General features: G+C 39.8%; 1 protein-coding gene across 1 annotated transcript in view; it reads left to right on the plus strand.

Annotated features, from left to right (window-relative positions):
• uxs1 (UDP-glucuronate decarboxylase 1) overlaps positions 1-17,794 on the plus strand; it is a 72,327-nt gene that overhangs the window by 35,485 nt on the left and 19,048 nt on the right. Inside the window, 6 exon segments of the mRNA XM_048239221.1 lie at positions 41-70; positions 73-144; positions 4,949-5,008; positions 6,723-6,765; positions 6,855-6,908; positions 16,180-16,303. Of these exon segments, the coding sequence (XP_048095178.1) occupies positions 41-70; positions 73-144; positions 4,949-5,008; positions 6,723-6,765; positions 6,855-6,908; positions 16,180-16,303 (383 nt within the window).

Below are 17,794 nucleotides of genomic sequence, written 5' to 3' on the forward strand. Positions count from 1 at the left end.
CTCTCTCTGTCTCTGCCTCCCGTTCCACTATTTCTCACAGTGGACCAGATCTATCACTTGGCCTCTCCTGCCTCCCCCCAAACTACATGTATAACCCCATCAAAACACTGAAGACCAACACCATTGGGACCTTGAATATGTTGGGTGAGTCCACACAGTGTAGTTAATGGATTTCCTTTTTGGAATAATTGAATTGGCAGAAGAATCATAAAGATTGAGACAAATCCAAATGAATGAAGTCATACAATTAGGTATATTTCATTAGCATAATTAACTGACAGTTTGTCCTGGCTGAGTTCTCTATGATTTGTTAGTTTAATGTGCTACAGTACATCAGACTCCAGAACCATTGTGCCTGCATTATGTCTGTTTTTAAATGGGTGCAAGATGTTTTGACTATACCTGCTTACATGTTTGCATAAGTACATACAGTATCTAATCATCATCTGAAAAAAGGCTAACTGCAGCAAAAAACAAGAACAATACTGAACAGAACATTGTTCGTGTACACATAGTTTACTAAAAAGAAATGTTTTGGACAACTCACTCCTTGACTGGCAAGAATGGCGAGCAGAAAAACCAAGTGAGTTGTTCAAAACCACTCTGCGTACAAAAACAATGTTCTCAATGCTCAAGTTCATGTGTAGAGACATTGATGATACTTCGATCAAAGTTTCATGTCTTCAAGCTTTCAAGCTTCGGACGTAATTATGCTTTTAAACGAAAGTTTGACTCGGATACATTCACAAAAACACCCTAGGATGCATTTTGGTGAAAGTTACGCTTTAAGCCTGATTTTGCAGCTGAAATTTTGTTTTGATAGAGAATTTCAGCAGTTGTGTTGTAGAAACCATGTCCTTTTTACCTGTGCTTGATCACGATTTCCTAATGATGGCCATTACAGACAGGGAAGGGAAAAGTCTACTTTGAAAAGCCCAGTACATCGACATATCTAATTTCAAAGCCAACAAGAAAAAATGTCTTCCTGTGGTTATTTAAACAGTTTGTTATGACAGTAGTATAGTGTATATGTCCATATACATGCAGGCATGTAGGCCTCTACAATTATTTATGTCTTGGGAATGACTACTAGAAACGTGTCCAGTGTTTTTACCTGTGTCCAGTGCACCTTTTAGTCATTCAAAAACCCAGACCAGTCATTAGCTGCTATGAATATGAGGTTATGTTTTGCCCAAATTTTCACATTTGCAAATTATCTTTTTAATGGAAAAAGGGCTATAGTTTTATTTCAGACTGCATTATTTTTGATACATGCACTGGTGGTGAAGTGTTTATCATTAATAACAAACAATTGATATCCTACAGTTGTACAGTGATTTTCTCTTGATCGATGTGTTTGTTCTGACTGAAAATGACACTGCCACATGTCAAAAGGTTGTAAGACAATGGTAGAAACATGGAATCAGAAAAAGAAGCATTTTTATCTTTTTGCTTGCAAAGCAGCACACTTATTGTTAAGTATGATTGCTGAAAGCAGCACACTTATTAAGTGTGCTTGCTGAAAGCAGCACACTTATTGTTCTTCTTAAGTTTTCTTATTCCTGTAAGCCCAATTTTTCGTCAGCTCCTGCTCCTAGACCTTTTGAGATATAAGCCACCGGTCCAACTCTAGAACGTCCGGCCGAACCGGACCGTGTGGAAATTGAAAAGGATGTCACTGACCCTTTTCATTCTTCCGCCATATTGGATTGAATAGAAAGCAAAACTAAAGTTTCACAGGTCACAAATTTGGTCCGAACTTCACGAAACTTGACGTACATGATGCTTGGACCAAGCTTCACAAAAGTTACAGAAAGGATTTTTGATTTTCAAAAGCGTTTGCCGTCACAGCCAAACGAAATGTCGGGCGAAAGCTCGAAACAGGAAGTCGTCCATATCTCAGGAACACTCACATATCGATACCAAATTTTGTATATGAACTCGGGACTCCAATGTGAGGGTGCATAAGCTAAAAAAAAAAAAAAAAAGAAATATTCCAAAAGTTTCCAGCATACCACCCACAGGTATTTGGTAACTATCACCTTTCGCCTTTGCAGTTCTATCACAATGCCTTCCAAGTATGCACAATGTCTCAGGGCAACCTTGCCCAATCATGAAATCCTTGCTCTGCCATGGGATAGTATGGACTTACAAACTGAAGTGGTAAGGAGAACATTAGCTATTTATTGCTGACGTAGTACAGTTATTTTCACATTGACGGTATTCAAATTAATTTTTTCATTATTGTTAAATATCATGATGGGAGAGTATTATTAAAAATGTTACAAGTATGCAAATGCATATGTTTACGGGCATTTAGGTTTTACTGTGTTGTTTTGTTATAAAGACATGCAAGGCATTCTGGGCCGTAATGAACAGTGGTCGGCAGCACTCCATAGGCTACGTATTAATATGAATAGGTGTCTCTGTAAACCTAGGGACAATAAACAGCTATCTCTGTTACAAAAACGAGCTGGTAATCGCTCATTGAAGAGGGAACTATGATAAAAAGATTGTTTTCCTAAAAGCATGGAGTTGACGAAAGAATAAGCAAGCAATGACGCTAGGTGGCAACGTTGTATTACATTTCACTAGGTGTGAGCTTCACAAGTAAGGAAGGTGCAAATATTATGTAATTTATCATGGGAAATTATTGGAAATGTTATTTCTTGTTTATTGTAATTGCAAACCACACACATCCCTTCGTAATCACACGTACACTTTTAATACCTTGAAAAGATTCTCATTTCGTTTATTTGATGTTGCCTAGCAACGGAACGTTCAGAGCAAAGATTCTAGAACAGAGCTTCAGAGAGACACGTTTTGAGTTCGTGGCCAAGTACCTAAAATATCGGTTTCCATGTGTATGTGCTGGATGGCGTGCTTCCTTTATGAAAGTAAGTGTTTTATAGAGTTACAGACATAATGAGTCATGTTGTAGTGGTCAACATAAATGTACCCCTTCTGTTATTAGAATGCTAAGCGGAGAAGCATGCTAAGCAGAGATTTAGTATCATTAATTTCTTGTGTGGCTAGCTATAGGGAGGAGATGTATGTTGCTAATTGGGATTTATGTTGTTTAGCGTAATGCCATGGTAATTTGATATGAGATGCTTGCACTCGTAACTTCGTCACTTGTAACTTTAGGACTGCTATTTAGCACTTTAGCCCTAAAAGTAGCACCTAAGTCTGTGACTGCTTAAAAGAAGTGGCGAGGACTCCTAATGCGATGTTTTGAAATGCGTCTCGTAACACCCCCAATTATCACCACTTTTGTTCAGAAATTCTAAAACAACGATGTTTTTTAACACTTCAAAATAGCATTTACTAAATGAACCTTACATTTTTCAGTAGCCATAGTTGTGTAGATTTGAACAAAATCTGGTTTGGTTCTTAACGGGAGCATTTACTGCCTGAAATATCCGATTTTGTTTACCACGCCGGAGTTATAGTGCTGGCCTGATGGGTCGCCTATTTACACCGCTTCAACGGCACATGGACGGTTAGACCGAGAATTCTGTCGTGGAAATTAAAATTCCACTGGAGCTCCAAGCGGTTGTGTACACGCAGCCTTACAACACTGTTTACAGCTCCTCGAGTCCGCGGTAAAATGTCATTTTGGTACATAGCCAATTTAGATACACCTATGTTGTGCGTGGTTGCGTTTCTATAAGAGTCCGCTGTCTTGGTTTGTATAGAAATGGATATTAAGTGACACATACACGCAAGACGGTGGAAATACGGGACCGGTGGAAATAGGGGGAGTTACGATACTATTGTGTAAAGGAGCTTCCAATCGCGAGGGAACTTCCATTGTAGGCATAACTAAGGGATGCAATAACACCACCAACAACCAAAACTAGCCTACTCATTGTCAACATGTACATTAAATGTAACGTTTCATGTGAATCAAATTAAAATGTTTTCATTGCAAACGTAGGCATAGGCATATGGTGACAGATTAATTTAATACTGCTGCTGTGTGAATCACGGTAAGCGCGAATGAAGTGGCCATTTCTTAATGGGACCCACTGTATGGAAGTGGGCTAAGTAAAATAGAGATGTTTTAAATAAGATAAGGTTAATCAGAATTCTACAATATGCCCGCTTGACAACGGCAGAGATAGAACTGGCCTTTGGCCATAGCAACCATCCATTTAGAATGATTGGCCTTCATAGCAACCAAAGATCTGAGCTGTGTTGCAATGTGAGGCAAAGGTGAAGGTGAAGGAAAGGTGATGAAATATACAAAGACAGGTCAAGAAATCTAGTGCAATGTAGACAGTAGTATACAGTTGATTTACAGATGGTGGTTTAGAGTAATATGAAGTATTCCTTTATTCTGAGATACATCTGAGATGGGCTACATCAATAGGCTCTCAAAACAACCCCAGGCTCACAAAACAATCCCAAACAGACATAAGGTCTTTATAGAGTAAATCCATATAGATTATTTGTCAAATAAACCAGTAAAACATAATTTGTGGAACGGAATATATAATATTCACACTCATAGCTCATATTTTTTAAAATAAATCAGTGAAAAAGTATCCTGACAAACAAGCAGCTTTTTAATGCCTTGGTCATATTTCATAACTTCAATTCCAATTTTTCCCTTCTGTACACTTCGGGTGTAATTCATGATTATGGTGAAATAGCATGATAGGTATTTTCTCAAGTGTTTGGATTAATTCATGGGATGCATCTCAGCCACTGTTGCTCAGTTCTGTCTGTTTTCTCTCTCTCTCTCTCTCTCTCTCTCTCTCTCTCTCTCTCTCTGTTTTTTATGTTTTCTGTTTGTCTGTCTCTGTCACTTTCTGTATGTCTCCCTCTCTCCATCCATATTTCACTGCAAGAATATATGTTTTCCTTATCAGCATGCTGTGCTCGGCTTTTGTCTCTTGGTAGAATAAGATGGTTGATTATTCCTCTCCTCCTTGTTTAACAGGGTTGGCCAAACGTGTCGGGGCACGTCTGCTTCTGGCTTCCACATCCGAGGTGTATGGAGGTGAGTTTTAACTCTGCAGGGTGCCTCTCTCTACAGGTAGACCTTTTTTTCATCATGACTTGCTCCCAGTACAAATGCACAGCTCTTCAGCCTTGGGTGTTTTTCTTTGAACACTTTGAATTTTTTAACAACTCACTTTAGGTACATTGGGTGCAGAACTGTCTTGGACTCACTAGTATTTGGACTCAGAATTGTCTTGGTCGCAGCTATTGGTCTTGACCGAGTCCAGTGGGCTTAAAAATATTTTATTTTTCTAAATTATCAGAATTTTAGTCTGGTAACATGCCCTTTGGATTGTAATGTAAAAGACGCCTCAGTATCGAGGGTCTCTCATTTTTTACTTGAAAGTCTTTGGACTCTGTCTAGTCCTGGTCTCAAACCTCTTTTGACTCCGTTTTGACTTGGTCTGGACTAGAACTGGTTCTTGGACTCAACCCTGACATGTTGTGCTAGTCTATCAATAAAAAGTATTTTTAATCATCTTGAAACCTAAACTCTTTTGATGTTTATTATAGTGGAGAGAAATGTGTGTACTTGTCTGAACCTGTTTGGGTGTCTGCAGCACAGGCTTTTTTTTTAATCAGAATTGACCAGGGTTGTTTCCTCAAATCACCACCTCACATCAAGACGGCAGACCTCTGCTCATGTTGTTTAGAGGGTACAGCATCTGCATCGAAATCTTAAGTGGCAAGTTCAAGGTTCAGATTTGAAAATGTGTTTCTGATTGCCTTTCACCCTGTCCATTTTCACAAATATTGTTTGATGCTTGTTTTTTTTCTGTAGTATACTTTCAAAATAAAATACTTCAGATATTAACATCAAACCAACAGCCTACCAACAAAATTTTCACATACCACGTAACATGATAATAACTGATATAGTTGTGAAATTTAACCACTAAGTTTTTCAGTCTAACAATTTTGTCCACTCCCATTTTCCATCACACTTTTTCCATAAATATGCTATAAAAAGTACATTATGTACAAGGATGCAACTTAACCAGTCTCACTTAAGTGATTTTAAGCCAAGGAACCGTATACACTACATACATTCTATGCAAATGTTTAACCTTATACTGATGGTGAAAACTAAATTTCTTTTAGATGTCACACACATTAAATATTGGCACTATACTACACTACACTATTAAAAAAAAACATAAATAATAATATTTCAATAAGGTTTCATTTTTAGGCCTCTTGAAACAATGGGCTTACCCTGGTTGGGAAACTACCCAACCTGAGCTCTGTTATGCTTGCCCTTATATTCGTTGGTGTGAGATGCCTCTTGGAAAAACATTGTCAGTCCACACTGATAACTTCAGGTAGTGTCAATTCCTATGCCTTCTCACCCAAGAGTCTGTCACCTTATACATAGAGCATTACAAAAGCAGGAGGCTTATGTCAGTCAGTGCATGCTACCCATAACCTACACCTAACCCTGCTTCTACGTGACGGGAAATCTTAAAACTCAGACCAACGTATGTGTTGGGCAATAACTCGGCAAGCTGCAGAGACAGGCCAGAATGCAATGAGGTGGGCAGTCGTGGTGTTTATTTAGTAGGTAAGTGACATCATCTGAACTCCACCTGGGGTGGACAGTCATGCAACTTCATTCACTATGTCGAACTCTTCTGTGGATCTCGGTGAAAACAGAACAGGAGCCTCTTGGGAAATGGAGTGGGATGCTACATATCTTTCTCTCTCTCTCTCAGACCCAGAAGTCCACCCTCAAAATGAGGAATACCCCATTGGTCCGCGTATGACGAGGGCCCAGACCATTGCTATGTCCATGAAGCAGGTAAGTTCTCTAAGTCCCTCTATGTGTAACAAGTAGCTAAAAAAAGACAAGGCTGCATGGCTTATAGGGGCGGTGAGACCATGTGCTGGGCCTGCATGAAGCCTGGTTGTAAATTCCGTTCCACCGTTGTGCTAAAGTCCCTTGCTCATGGGACAATGTAACAATATAGCTGACAAAAGACAAGGCTGCATGGCTACATCATAGCAGCAGTTCCCAAGCTTTTTTCCCCACGTACCACCACCTATATCCTGACTCGGCTCCCGTACCCCCACCATCTGACACATAAAAACGTCACGCATTCTATTGATGCATTCCAGGCATCATGTTTAATTAGCCGCCCTACATGATAACAAATAACAAAATTAAAATGTGCAACTGGTCTATGAGCTCTCACTAGAGAAACAGTGTAGAGAACAAAGTTATGAAACACAAAGAACAAAGAGAACATACTGTAGGCTTAAGATTTTCAAAAAAATATTTTTGACACCTTTCTGACATTGCCCTTTTCATCTTGCGTATCCCCTAGTGGAAGCTCACGTACCACAGATGGTACGCGTACAACAGTTTGGGAATCCCTGTACTAGAGAGTTAATTTCAGAAAAGTATAATAGATAATAGTTTATATTTGAATTCAGGTTTTTTTTCATATTCATGATGTTCAAGAATTGGCTCATTGTGACCCACCAATTGCTTCAAACTCTGAAACCATTGTCGCCCCATAAACACCACTGCACAGTTATGAAGGGTAAACGAAAGCTTATGCAAGTCACTAACCTCGCCTTTAAAAACTACAGTCTCTTAGCCAGTGGGTGCAGTTCCTTCTCCTTTGTTATAGTCCAGTTCAATACCAGAAATTGAAATGATTGCTAGGTTCTTGCATTGTCATACATTTACTGTACCACAATATACATTTATGAAGCTAATATTTTTGAAATTACATGTCATTTGTTTGTTTGTTTTTAAAGCAAAGAGATTTACCCTTTGAGCTATTTTACATTGAAGGAGGTATATGGGAAAATAACCCAGTTAGTTTCCCCAAAAAACACATCCATGCAGCCCCTCGACCACTTGTATAAACCGTGGTGAATATATTAGCTATCTAATAAGAAGACATTAACTGCTTATTACAGTTGTTAAATGTAAAAAAAAACAAGGAAAAACATTTGGTTGAATCATCTGCAGTCAGCCGTTCAAAATAATGCAGCAGCTGTAAGGAGAGTGTTCTCCACCAATTTTTAACCATCTGAGGAGTTGTGACCAGCTGTGTGTCTGTGTGTCAATCAGGGATTAACTGGATAAGAGGTACACTACAGTGCTTTGGTTAGCTGAGGAAGCCCTGCTTTGGGGTGCTAATGGTCAATTACTTGTGGCTGCCTTGCAACTACTGTGCATATCCTGTCAGTGCTGTTAACTTAGAGCAGTGTGCAAAGTGTGATACCAAATAGATGAAGCATCAGATGAAGCTGCAATCTGAGGAGCAGGTCAGGGCTTTGTTGAGTTCCTAGCTATTTGTGCAGCTTATGCTAACTTTAGCTGTAGCCTTTACTATTTACTTAGGAATATGTGACTCAACAGCGCACGTGCGCACACACACACACACACACACACACACACACACACACATACATACATACATACAATACATACACACGCGCACACACTCACACGCACAGAGAGATATACATACAAACACACACGCACATTTTGCATACACAGGTGTAAACTTGCGTAAGAGGTTAGTAGCACTTAGGGACTGTTCGTTATTTATTTAAGGGGCCACCGGAGGGATTTTGAGTGCTTCAGTCAGAAGTTGCATGACCCTCCCTCGCCTGCAATAATTTTGTCAATGACCCTGAGTCAGAATTTAAAAAAAAAAAAAACGTGACCCTCCCCTGCCATTTGTCAATGTCTTCCGCCCACGCTGCTTTGCGCAATGAAGACACACTAGGATAACATTCTTAAATCTACCTCTGCTTTCTGATCTTACACATCACACTCCACCAAGATGGTGGCCATTTCAGTAGATTTACTCACTAACATTGTTGTGGAAACACAATAAGCTTGGAAACTAAATGCACACTTCCTGCATAACTGCATTACTTCAAATAAGTTACTCCTCTAGTAAACTAGTATTGACATGAAATAAAAAAAATAAAACATTGAGACCATTCAACAAAGCACACTGGGTAATAACAAATTCAACACATGGTTGCTATGGACTCGTCTCTAGGCTTCCTCAGTCATTGTATATTTTAGCATAGGTAAAGCTGCCGAAGCTGAACATTATCCAAAACTCCATTTCTCAGACAAGCGTCAATTTGGGAGCTTGCATGCTACCACTCTTTCCTTCTCAAATGCCGTGAAAAGTTTCACAAATGTTTTACAAATAGTCACAGAGACCAAAACATACCTAAACATACCTTCCGGGTTTATCGCGTATTTTAACTTTTCCCCAGCTGTCTTGCCGTTTTAATATTTCCTGTAGAATATCCTAGATACTCTCATAACATTGGCCCTGCCATCAGGCCTGTCTCTGTGTTGCCCTGTTGCTACCCCCTTGCCCTTCCAGTGAAACAGATGTCTTCAAATCATCTTTTTGCTTGCTTGAAGGCGAACTTAGAGTGATGTTAACCTATTTAAGTTGCATAGTACCTATAGTGTTCGGCCGTATGTCTACGCGCGCACCTGTATACCATCAAGCTACGAGTAGATAAATAATTTCCCCTGTTTGTATATTCACTCCAAGTTGGTCTACCATAACTTACCAACTCTGCACTGTAGACCATAAACTGGCTATTTATACTTTTCTGTGAAATAACCAAATGTATTTGTTCAACTTTATGAAGCAGAATTACGCACTATAGGCTACTTCGAACGTAACACATTTTTGTTTGCGCAGAAGAGAGAATGACAGCGATTAACAAATTGCACTTGTTGCTGCATGGTTACCAATAAATACTGTATATTTTTTGCAAACAACAAAAACAGTAAGGATGGAGACAGCAAAGCTAGAGATGGGCAGGAACAAGATCATATGCTTGTCAAAACGTTAGGAGCTGGATGTGTGGATGAATGCACAAGTAGCCTAAGCATGCACACTGTTTAAAGTTACACGGTAAACTAGGCTGTATAAAGTTGACCAAATGAATATAGGCTGTTAGGCGTGAATAAAGTAGTCTACTTTGTTGCTATTGCTGCAACGTTAATGGGGACGAATGTTGCCATTTTCCTGTATTTTGGGTGAGAAACCCGGGAAATCTCCCTTATTTTCAATGTTCAATGTTGACAGCTATGGAACAAAAGAGAACGTAGTATGGCGCCAGAAATCACATTTGCTCTAGAATCTTTGCTAGTGCCTAGATGACCCTCAGTCTCCACTGAGTCTCTACGAGAGCCACAGCGCGAGGCCTTTTTTTTTAGTTCCTTGGCTAGGCCTAGGAAACGAGGGGTGGTGTGCAGAGGGGTGCCCGACGTGTGAAGACTGAGACTGGGAGCTACATGGAAAATATGCACCAAACAAGCCACTTTGAAATTTTGCTGTTTTCATGAATACAGAAGTTGGGTGACCCCCCCTCCTAGACTAAAAAAAGTTGGGTGACCCTCCCCTTAACAAAGAATAAAAAGACATGACCCTCCCCTATTTTCCTCCGGTGGTCCATTCCATAAATACTGAACGGTCCCTTAGTTACTTTAACCAAGTGCTGAAAATAATTTAAAAAACTAAAATAGTATTATTTTGATTTTGTTTGACAAGTTAAGATTTATATCTTCTAAGCGTAATATTTGTTAGAGTGCAGGACGTATATAAATAGATATATTTTGTATTACCGGTAAATGGCTCTAGATGTCTTTGCTCTATAGCTAATATTAAGGCTTCTATTGCCTTGAATTAGAAAATTCGGATGTGAAATGCTAGACAGACTTGGCCACAGTAGTACTTTCTTGAACCACAGCCATTTTAAATTCTCAGCCATTCGTGGATCTCTTCGTCTACCCATAAATTGGATCCATTCTCACATTCTCTTCCTTAATAGTGCATGGCCTTTCCCAGGTTGTCTGTCTCTTTCCCATGTATGGCGTCATAACACTACCTCTCTCCTATGACTGATTGACAGCAGCCTTTTGCTGTGTCTGATTGGATCAGTATGTCTGTCATGCCGCTGATGTCATTTCTGCTGCAGCAATCGCCTTATCTCGGTCTGTGCCACGCCCTCTCAATGCAGACACGTCAGCTGTCAACCTTCACCCGTGTGCCTGGGCTCACACCATATTCTTTCTGCCATTAACTGTCCATCACTGATACTGTTGGATTGAAATATCCTCAATTAGGTCTGGCATTTTCTTTTTTTTTTTTATTGAAATACAATGAATGACATTTGAAAAAAGAACCTGAAAAGATGCTTGCGATTTGACAGGAAAGAAAACGATCTCCTTGTTATTATACCTAAATTTTTCCCTCCCATGAGCTCACACATACACATAGAGTTGCTCATTCATTTAATCTTTATTTAGTAATTTTTCTTTCTTTCTGATATGCACCGGAGGTGTTAAATTTATTGGGCTATAGGTAGGGGACAGCGGCCAATCAACAACCAAGCCTATTTAAAATGAAAAACAAAACCTTTGTGGGCAAAACAAAACATCACCAACAGAGCAGCCTTTGTGAGCATTGTACTGGGGTTATCAAGCAGGCATCTCTTTTTGTTGAAATAAGCCTCCAACAACTCCAAAAGGCTTCTGTCCCAGACCCACCCCCCTACACACTCACAATGGTTTCTATACAACAATACCAACACATTCTTCAGTCATTCAATGAATCCTCATTCGTCTTCGTTGCTGTGGCCATTTATGATCCAATAAGCAACATAACCAGACAAACTGTAAGCCCTTGATGTGGCCACCCCCAAATACCAACACATTCTTCACTCAATCCTCTTCGTTGCTGAGGATGTTTATGATCCGGTCAGCTACATACTGTAACCAAACAAAACAAATACCCTGATGAGGGCATCAACACACCAACAAGTACCAGCAAATTCTTCAGTCAATCCTCTTTGTTGCTGTTGCTGTTTATGTTCTGATCAGCAACATAGCCAAGCAAAGCCCATGATGTGCCAACAAATACCAGTTAGTATCGAACTAGCCTGTCGCTATTTGTCACTCTGTTTCCCGTTTGTTTCTGTGTTTTCTCTATCACCATTCTGTTTGTCTGACCTTACCAGTCAGTACCCCAGGCAAGAGCCATGTTGGGATAGATGGACATGTTTATTAATAATAATAATAATAACAATAACCTAAGGTCACTTGACAGATATACAAATACAACAGATTAAAGAAAGCATACACACAAATACAAATCATAAAACATGTCATTGCAAAATAGGCATATTATCAACTAAATTATATGTTAGACATGTCATACTTTCATGTCATACTTTCTTTTTTCTGCTTGTCATCTGGCCCCTCTCCCCCTGGATTTATCTTTCTCCATTATCTTGTCAGACATGTCCATTTTTTTGTTCCTTTTATAACACCATGTTCTCATTCCACAAATCTTTTCTTGTGTCTTTGCCCACTGTATGTATAGGGATCACCTTGTATTGATTGGCAGGGTAGATGGTTGATAACCTCCTGACCTTCTCTATTACTCTGTCAAGTGTATATTCCCATCCAGAAGCACCTCCCTGAAGTTTGTTCCCAACAGATACAGAGACACATTCACATAGACCTTGAATCTAGTGCTGCCATATTCACAAGGGAGCATTAATGAGTTGTTGCCATAGTCATTCATCACCTGGACAATGTTTATTCCATTGCTGCGGGTACTCGTTCCCTGCTGGGTGGCCTGCTGGGTACCTACCTCGCCTGTGCTTGGGCAAATCCACTCGGCAATTATCCAGCCTGCTTCTTTAAGGGTACTTTTTTTCTGAGTGCAGCTCAATATTTGGCACTCCCAGGCAGGGGCGTTATTAGGGGGTGGACAGGGGGTACGTGTCACCCTCAACTTTCAAAATGGTGATGTTTGTAATCGCAAAATGGTGATGTTTGTGATCGCAAAATGGTGATGTTTGTGATCGCAAAAGGAAAGCAGATAGAAAGTACTGAAACAAATCTACAACATGCGTACAGTTTTTATGCGCACGGGAGAGAGAGCAGGCACAGGTCTTACATGATTGTTGGTTTCTGGTGACAGCCTTCTAATCACTGAAGAAACACTTAAAGGAGAATTCCGGTGTGATATTGACCTAAAGTGTATTGAAACATGATACCGAGTGTGAACGTATGTCTCATAGCCCATCTCGACTTGTCCCCTGCACTCCAAAATCTGGCTAGTTAGCCGATGCTACCAACAGCTTTTTCAGTAGTGGTGCTTGCATCGGGCTAACCATGCAAATAAATCACTGTTTTACACCCATTTACGAGGCTCAATGTATCTCCACACTTCATTGGTAGACTTCCGAGGGCCCTGACATTTAAAACGAGACATTGAGAACTTTGAAAAAGCACTGGTAGTTACTTACAAGACGATTTATACAGACAGTATCTTCACGAAGTTTAACGTTTGCAGCCATCTTGAATTTAGTCACGATAAGTCGAAGCAACGAGTAAGAATGAACAGGTATGATAAGGGATCAGATTCCAAAAATAATTCAGTGGAAATGCATGGATTCCAGTTTCTTCCAGTAGCAGCAACTGGAATCCATGCATTTCCACTGAATTATTTTTGGAATCTGATCCCTTATCATCAGTGATTTATTTGCATGGATAGCCCGATGCCGAAGCACCACTATTGAAAAAGCTGTTGGTAGCATCGGCTAACTAGCGCCAGATTTTGGAGTGCAGGGGACAAGCCGAGATGGGCTATGAGACATACGTTCACACTCGGTATCATGTTTCAATATCACACCGGAATTCTCCTTTAAGGTTATGGATATAATAACATTCTGAAAACAAAAGGAACTGCAGTCGCACAGTGCAGGCTACTCGGAAGGTACAGCAAATAAAAATATTCAAACAGCAAAATCATGCGCTTTTTAGCTCCGAGTATTCAGCCTGGCAAAAATTTAAAAATATGACCGCTGTGTAAATCATCATAAATAATACTAACACCAAACACACCTGGCTCTCACTCAAGCACACCACTGTGTGTGATCATGGCAGTAGCAGAACCTCCACGCACTGTTGGCTAATGCACTAGGCTGGGAAGCTGGTCAGATAGCCCTACATTTCTGCTTTTGTTAACACTATGATGTCCACACGAAATGTAATTTTTGTTTATAAAAACATAGTGTTTTGGGCAACCTATGGCCATGTCCATTTCCCTTGTGGGTTAAATGTTTTCCTGCAGATGTCTGGATAATAGGCGAGGTAACAGATCATGCATGCGTGTTTTAGGCATAGTGTAGGTCCTATTCTCTGACGGAAAGTGTGCAGAAATTGTGCATTTACTTAACAGTATTTGCTAAATTTTCCTAGGGGAATTTAATTTAAATTTAATTTATTTTATTTATTTATTTATTTATTTATTTATTTTTGGGGGATTTCTTGCGTGGTATACAATCCAAGGATGTTTTATGCAGGACAATGTTATATTACACTTCATTCTGCATGCACCATATTCCATCACATAATGTGTGTAAGCTAGAGTTGTAAGGTGTCTTAATTTTGTGACACTTTGCTGATAGGAATTAGCAATATTCAGGAACTAATAGCTTTTGTTTGCTTATCTCATTTTACACCTGTTTTGACTAATGGGGTTGATTAATTTCTCACTCAGAGGACATTTTCAACAGTTCTGTTCTTATATGAACATGATTTGTTTCATAGATTAATAATTAGCCACACCAATTTTCCTTCTTATATCTGCTTTCTGTAGGTAATTTTCACTCCTGCCGAAGTTGACTATGCAAATAAATGTACACACAGCACCCACTAACATAAATTCAAGATGTCATAGATGTTTACTCAAGCCATCATCCTAAATCTGTCATCATAACATCAAACGGTCATCAATAAGGATGTTTGCTTATGTCAGTTACTGTGTCCTAAAGTGTCCTGCTGCATATATCTTCATTTTATATGTGTAATGTTGGTTAATTTGTCTTCTGAGGACTTTGAGCTAGGATTTGTACAACAGCAGACATTATAGAAATGGGGTTGAGATGTATATCCTTTGCTGCATTATTAGGAGCGCCGATGGCTTCTTAGTCCACATTGTTGTGTAATTCCAGCGAAAAATTGACCCAAGGGTGTTTTTCTGCATTAAAACACAATAAATTAGCCGTGGAGACAGTCATTTTCATTGATCAACCACTACAGAGCTTGGCCTGGTATATGCTATAGCCCCAAAGTGCAAACAGTGCTATGGGCAGTAGCTATGGGTAGTAAGCTAAACGCTTCCCAAACAGCATTTTTTTCAACCAGTAATATTGTTCAAAACAGCACCAAACCTCATTAGTGGTTTGCTTAGGGTCTCTACACATAAAACGAAACACCAACGTAGTTGGCGAATGCAGTGTTTAGCACTTACCGCAGTCGCGCTATCCGGAGAAATTCTTTGGCCATCTCTATTAACGATTTACGGCTTCCCCATTGTTTACATGTGTTGAATGGATGTCAATGGGAGCTGTAAATCGTTAATAGAGGTGACCAAAGAATTTCTCCGGAAAGTGTGACTGCGGTGCTGGTAGGGAGACAGTTGTAAGTGTTCTTAACAGTCTTCTGTAATAAACTCGGGTTCGTTAACTAGGTTGTTGGTGCTTTGTTTTATGTGTAGAGCAAGCAAGCTACTGACGAGGTTTGGTCTGGACTGGGCTGGAATTACACTTTAATTGCCTTGTTTTGATGTTTGCTCACCTGTGGTGTCCAACCGAGCACTGCACTGCTCCCCTCCTTGTTTTCGCCGGTGTTAAAAGAGGAGAACCATTGCCTGCTTTCTGTGGGAGACTTCTTCATTTTCCAACCATAATTTGTATTCACACATTGGCTCAGATTGATGCTGCTGTTGTTGTTGTCGTCATTGTTGTTGTTGATGTTGTTGTTGTTGTTGCTGCGGTGGCTCGGAGTGCAGTTTCCATGGGGGAAGAATGTTTTTGATCATATCATGGTGGTTATTGAGGTCCCCTCTTCCCTGTGAAGCGCTTTGAGTGTCGAGAAAAACACTATATATAATGTAACGTGTTATCATGAATAGACAGCCAGTGCCCAGATTAATCAATGGCCACTTTTTTTTTTTTTTTTTTTTTTTGAGTAAAAAAATATTAAAGCATTGCTCGCATAGCTTTATCTCTGTCTTTAGCATCATACATTAGCTGTGATTCACGCATCCCTGTTGTCTGTCATCTGATCAATGGCCTGCTCTGTTCTTTTCTGCAGGAGGGTGTGGAGGTGCGAGTGGCCCGCATCTTCAACACGTTTGGGCCGCGCATGCACATGAACGACGGTCGCGTGGTCAGCAACTTCATCCTGCAGGCTCTACAGGGTGAGGGCCTCACGGTGAGCTTTATCTCCCTCCTTTGTTTCTTAGTTTTTTTTGTCATATTTCTCTCTCTCTCTCTCCCCTCTCTCCATCTCTCTCTTCTCTTTTCTTCTTCTGGTCTCCATCTCCCCTTGTCTCCACTGTATCCCCATTGTCTCTGTGATGCGTGATTGATTCTGTGTGGACTTGACAGAAACTTGCCTTACTTTTTCTCCATTCTGATGTGATTGGACATTGTTAGTAGGGTTGGGCACCGAAACACGGTTCTAATATGGCACCGGTGCCGACGCAAACGGTAATAACTGCATTGAATAACAATGTGGATTTTGGTGCCTCATTTCGGTGCTTAAATAGCGTTTTAAAAAAAAAAAAAATTATACGAGGCATCACTGCATGTCATGCGCCATCTCTAACGTCTTGCTCTGATAGCAACACATCCAGATACAGTTAGCTAACATATGATAAACACTGGATGTATAAACCAGAGGGGTGCACCACATAGGTGAGTGGACAGTGTTTGACAGCTTGCGTGAGCTTAAGTAGCTTACTTTAAAGCGATATCGCGAGCTCCTGTCAAAATCTAGCAGTGGGCCTAACTACACACAAGCAAAAGGCTATGAAACAACATCAACAGTAGGCTAGCCTGTACGTTACACAATATCTTTGCTAATGCGCTAACTGACATTTATTTGAAATGTTATCAGCAAAGTTGTAAGGTGAAAACTTTTCTTTTTTACGGTGTCATTCTTTTTTAACGACTTTTTTTTACGGTGTGTTAAACAACATAATGGCATGATATTAATCTTTCATGTGCATGAGGCCCATATAGCATCACAATGAATATGAAGATCATGTTAAAAGTTAGCTGGCAAAAACATAAATATGTAGGTTACATACCCAGATGTCACTGAGCTGTCAAAGAGGCTACGAAACCATCTCCGTACTTAAACTCAGCTAACTGGTGTTAGTGCATAGCCATAGTTGCTGTTAAAATGCCTACTAGGCTAGCGCTGGGAATCTAAACACTTTAACACCGACATGTAGCCTAGCATGTTCAAAACTACTGTGTGTTATGGGTTAAGACATGAAATTTCTTGAAGCATTTGGGAACACACTGAATTAATTGGAAAGTAGAGTCCCTGTTAGATTAGCTTGCTTGCAAATGCCGTTGTCCATGACCTGGCAGTTTTATGGCAAGTGGTTTCAACATACCTTATGGCAAATCGGTACACTGGGTAAACTTGAAAGCAGAGCTTACCATTGTGTGTGCATGCATGGCAAGCTGTTTTAACATTTAAATGTATTATTTGTAGGAGCAATGAGATATTGATAGTAAATTGAATATAACAGTTCAATTTCATGTTCAAATTTGTCTTATCAATAAAAAAAAAGCAGTTCATGCTTTAGACTATTTTAATTTAAAACATTTTAAAAACAAAGTACCGGTTCAGGCATCGTTTCAGCACGGCACCGTTATAAAAGTATCGATTTAGCACCGGTATCGGATA

The sequence above is a fragment of the Alosa alosa genome, chromosome 3 (assembly GCF_017589495.1).
Source record: "Alosa alosa isolate M-15738 ecotype Scorff River chromosome 3, AALO_Geno_1.1, whole genome shotgun sequence".
NCBI classification, from domain to species: Eukaryota; Metazoa; Chordata; class Actinopteri; order Clupeiformes; family Clupeidae; genus Alosa; species Alosa alosa.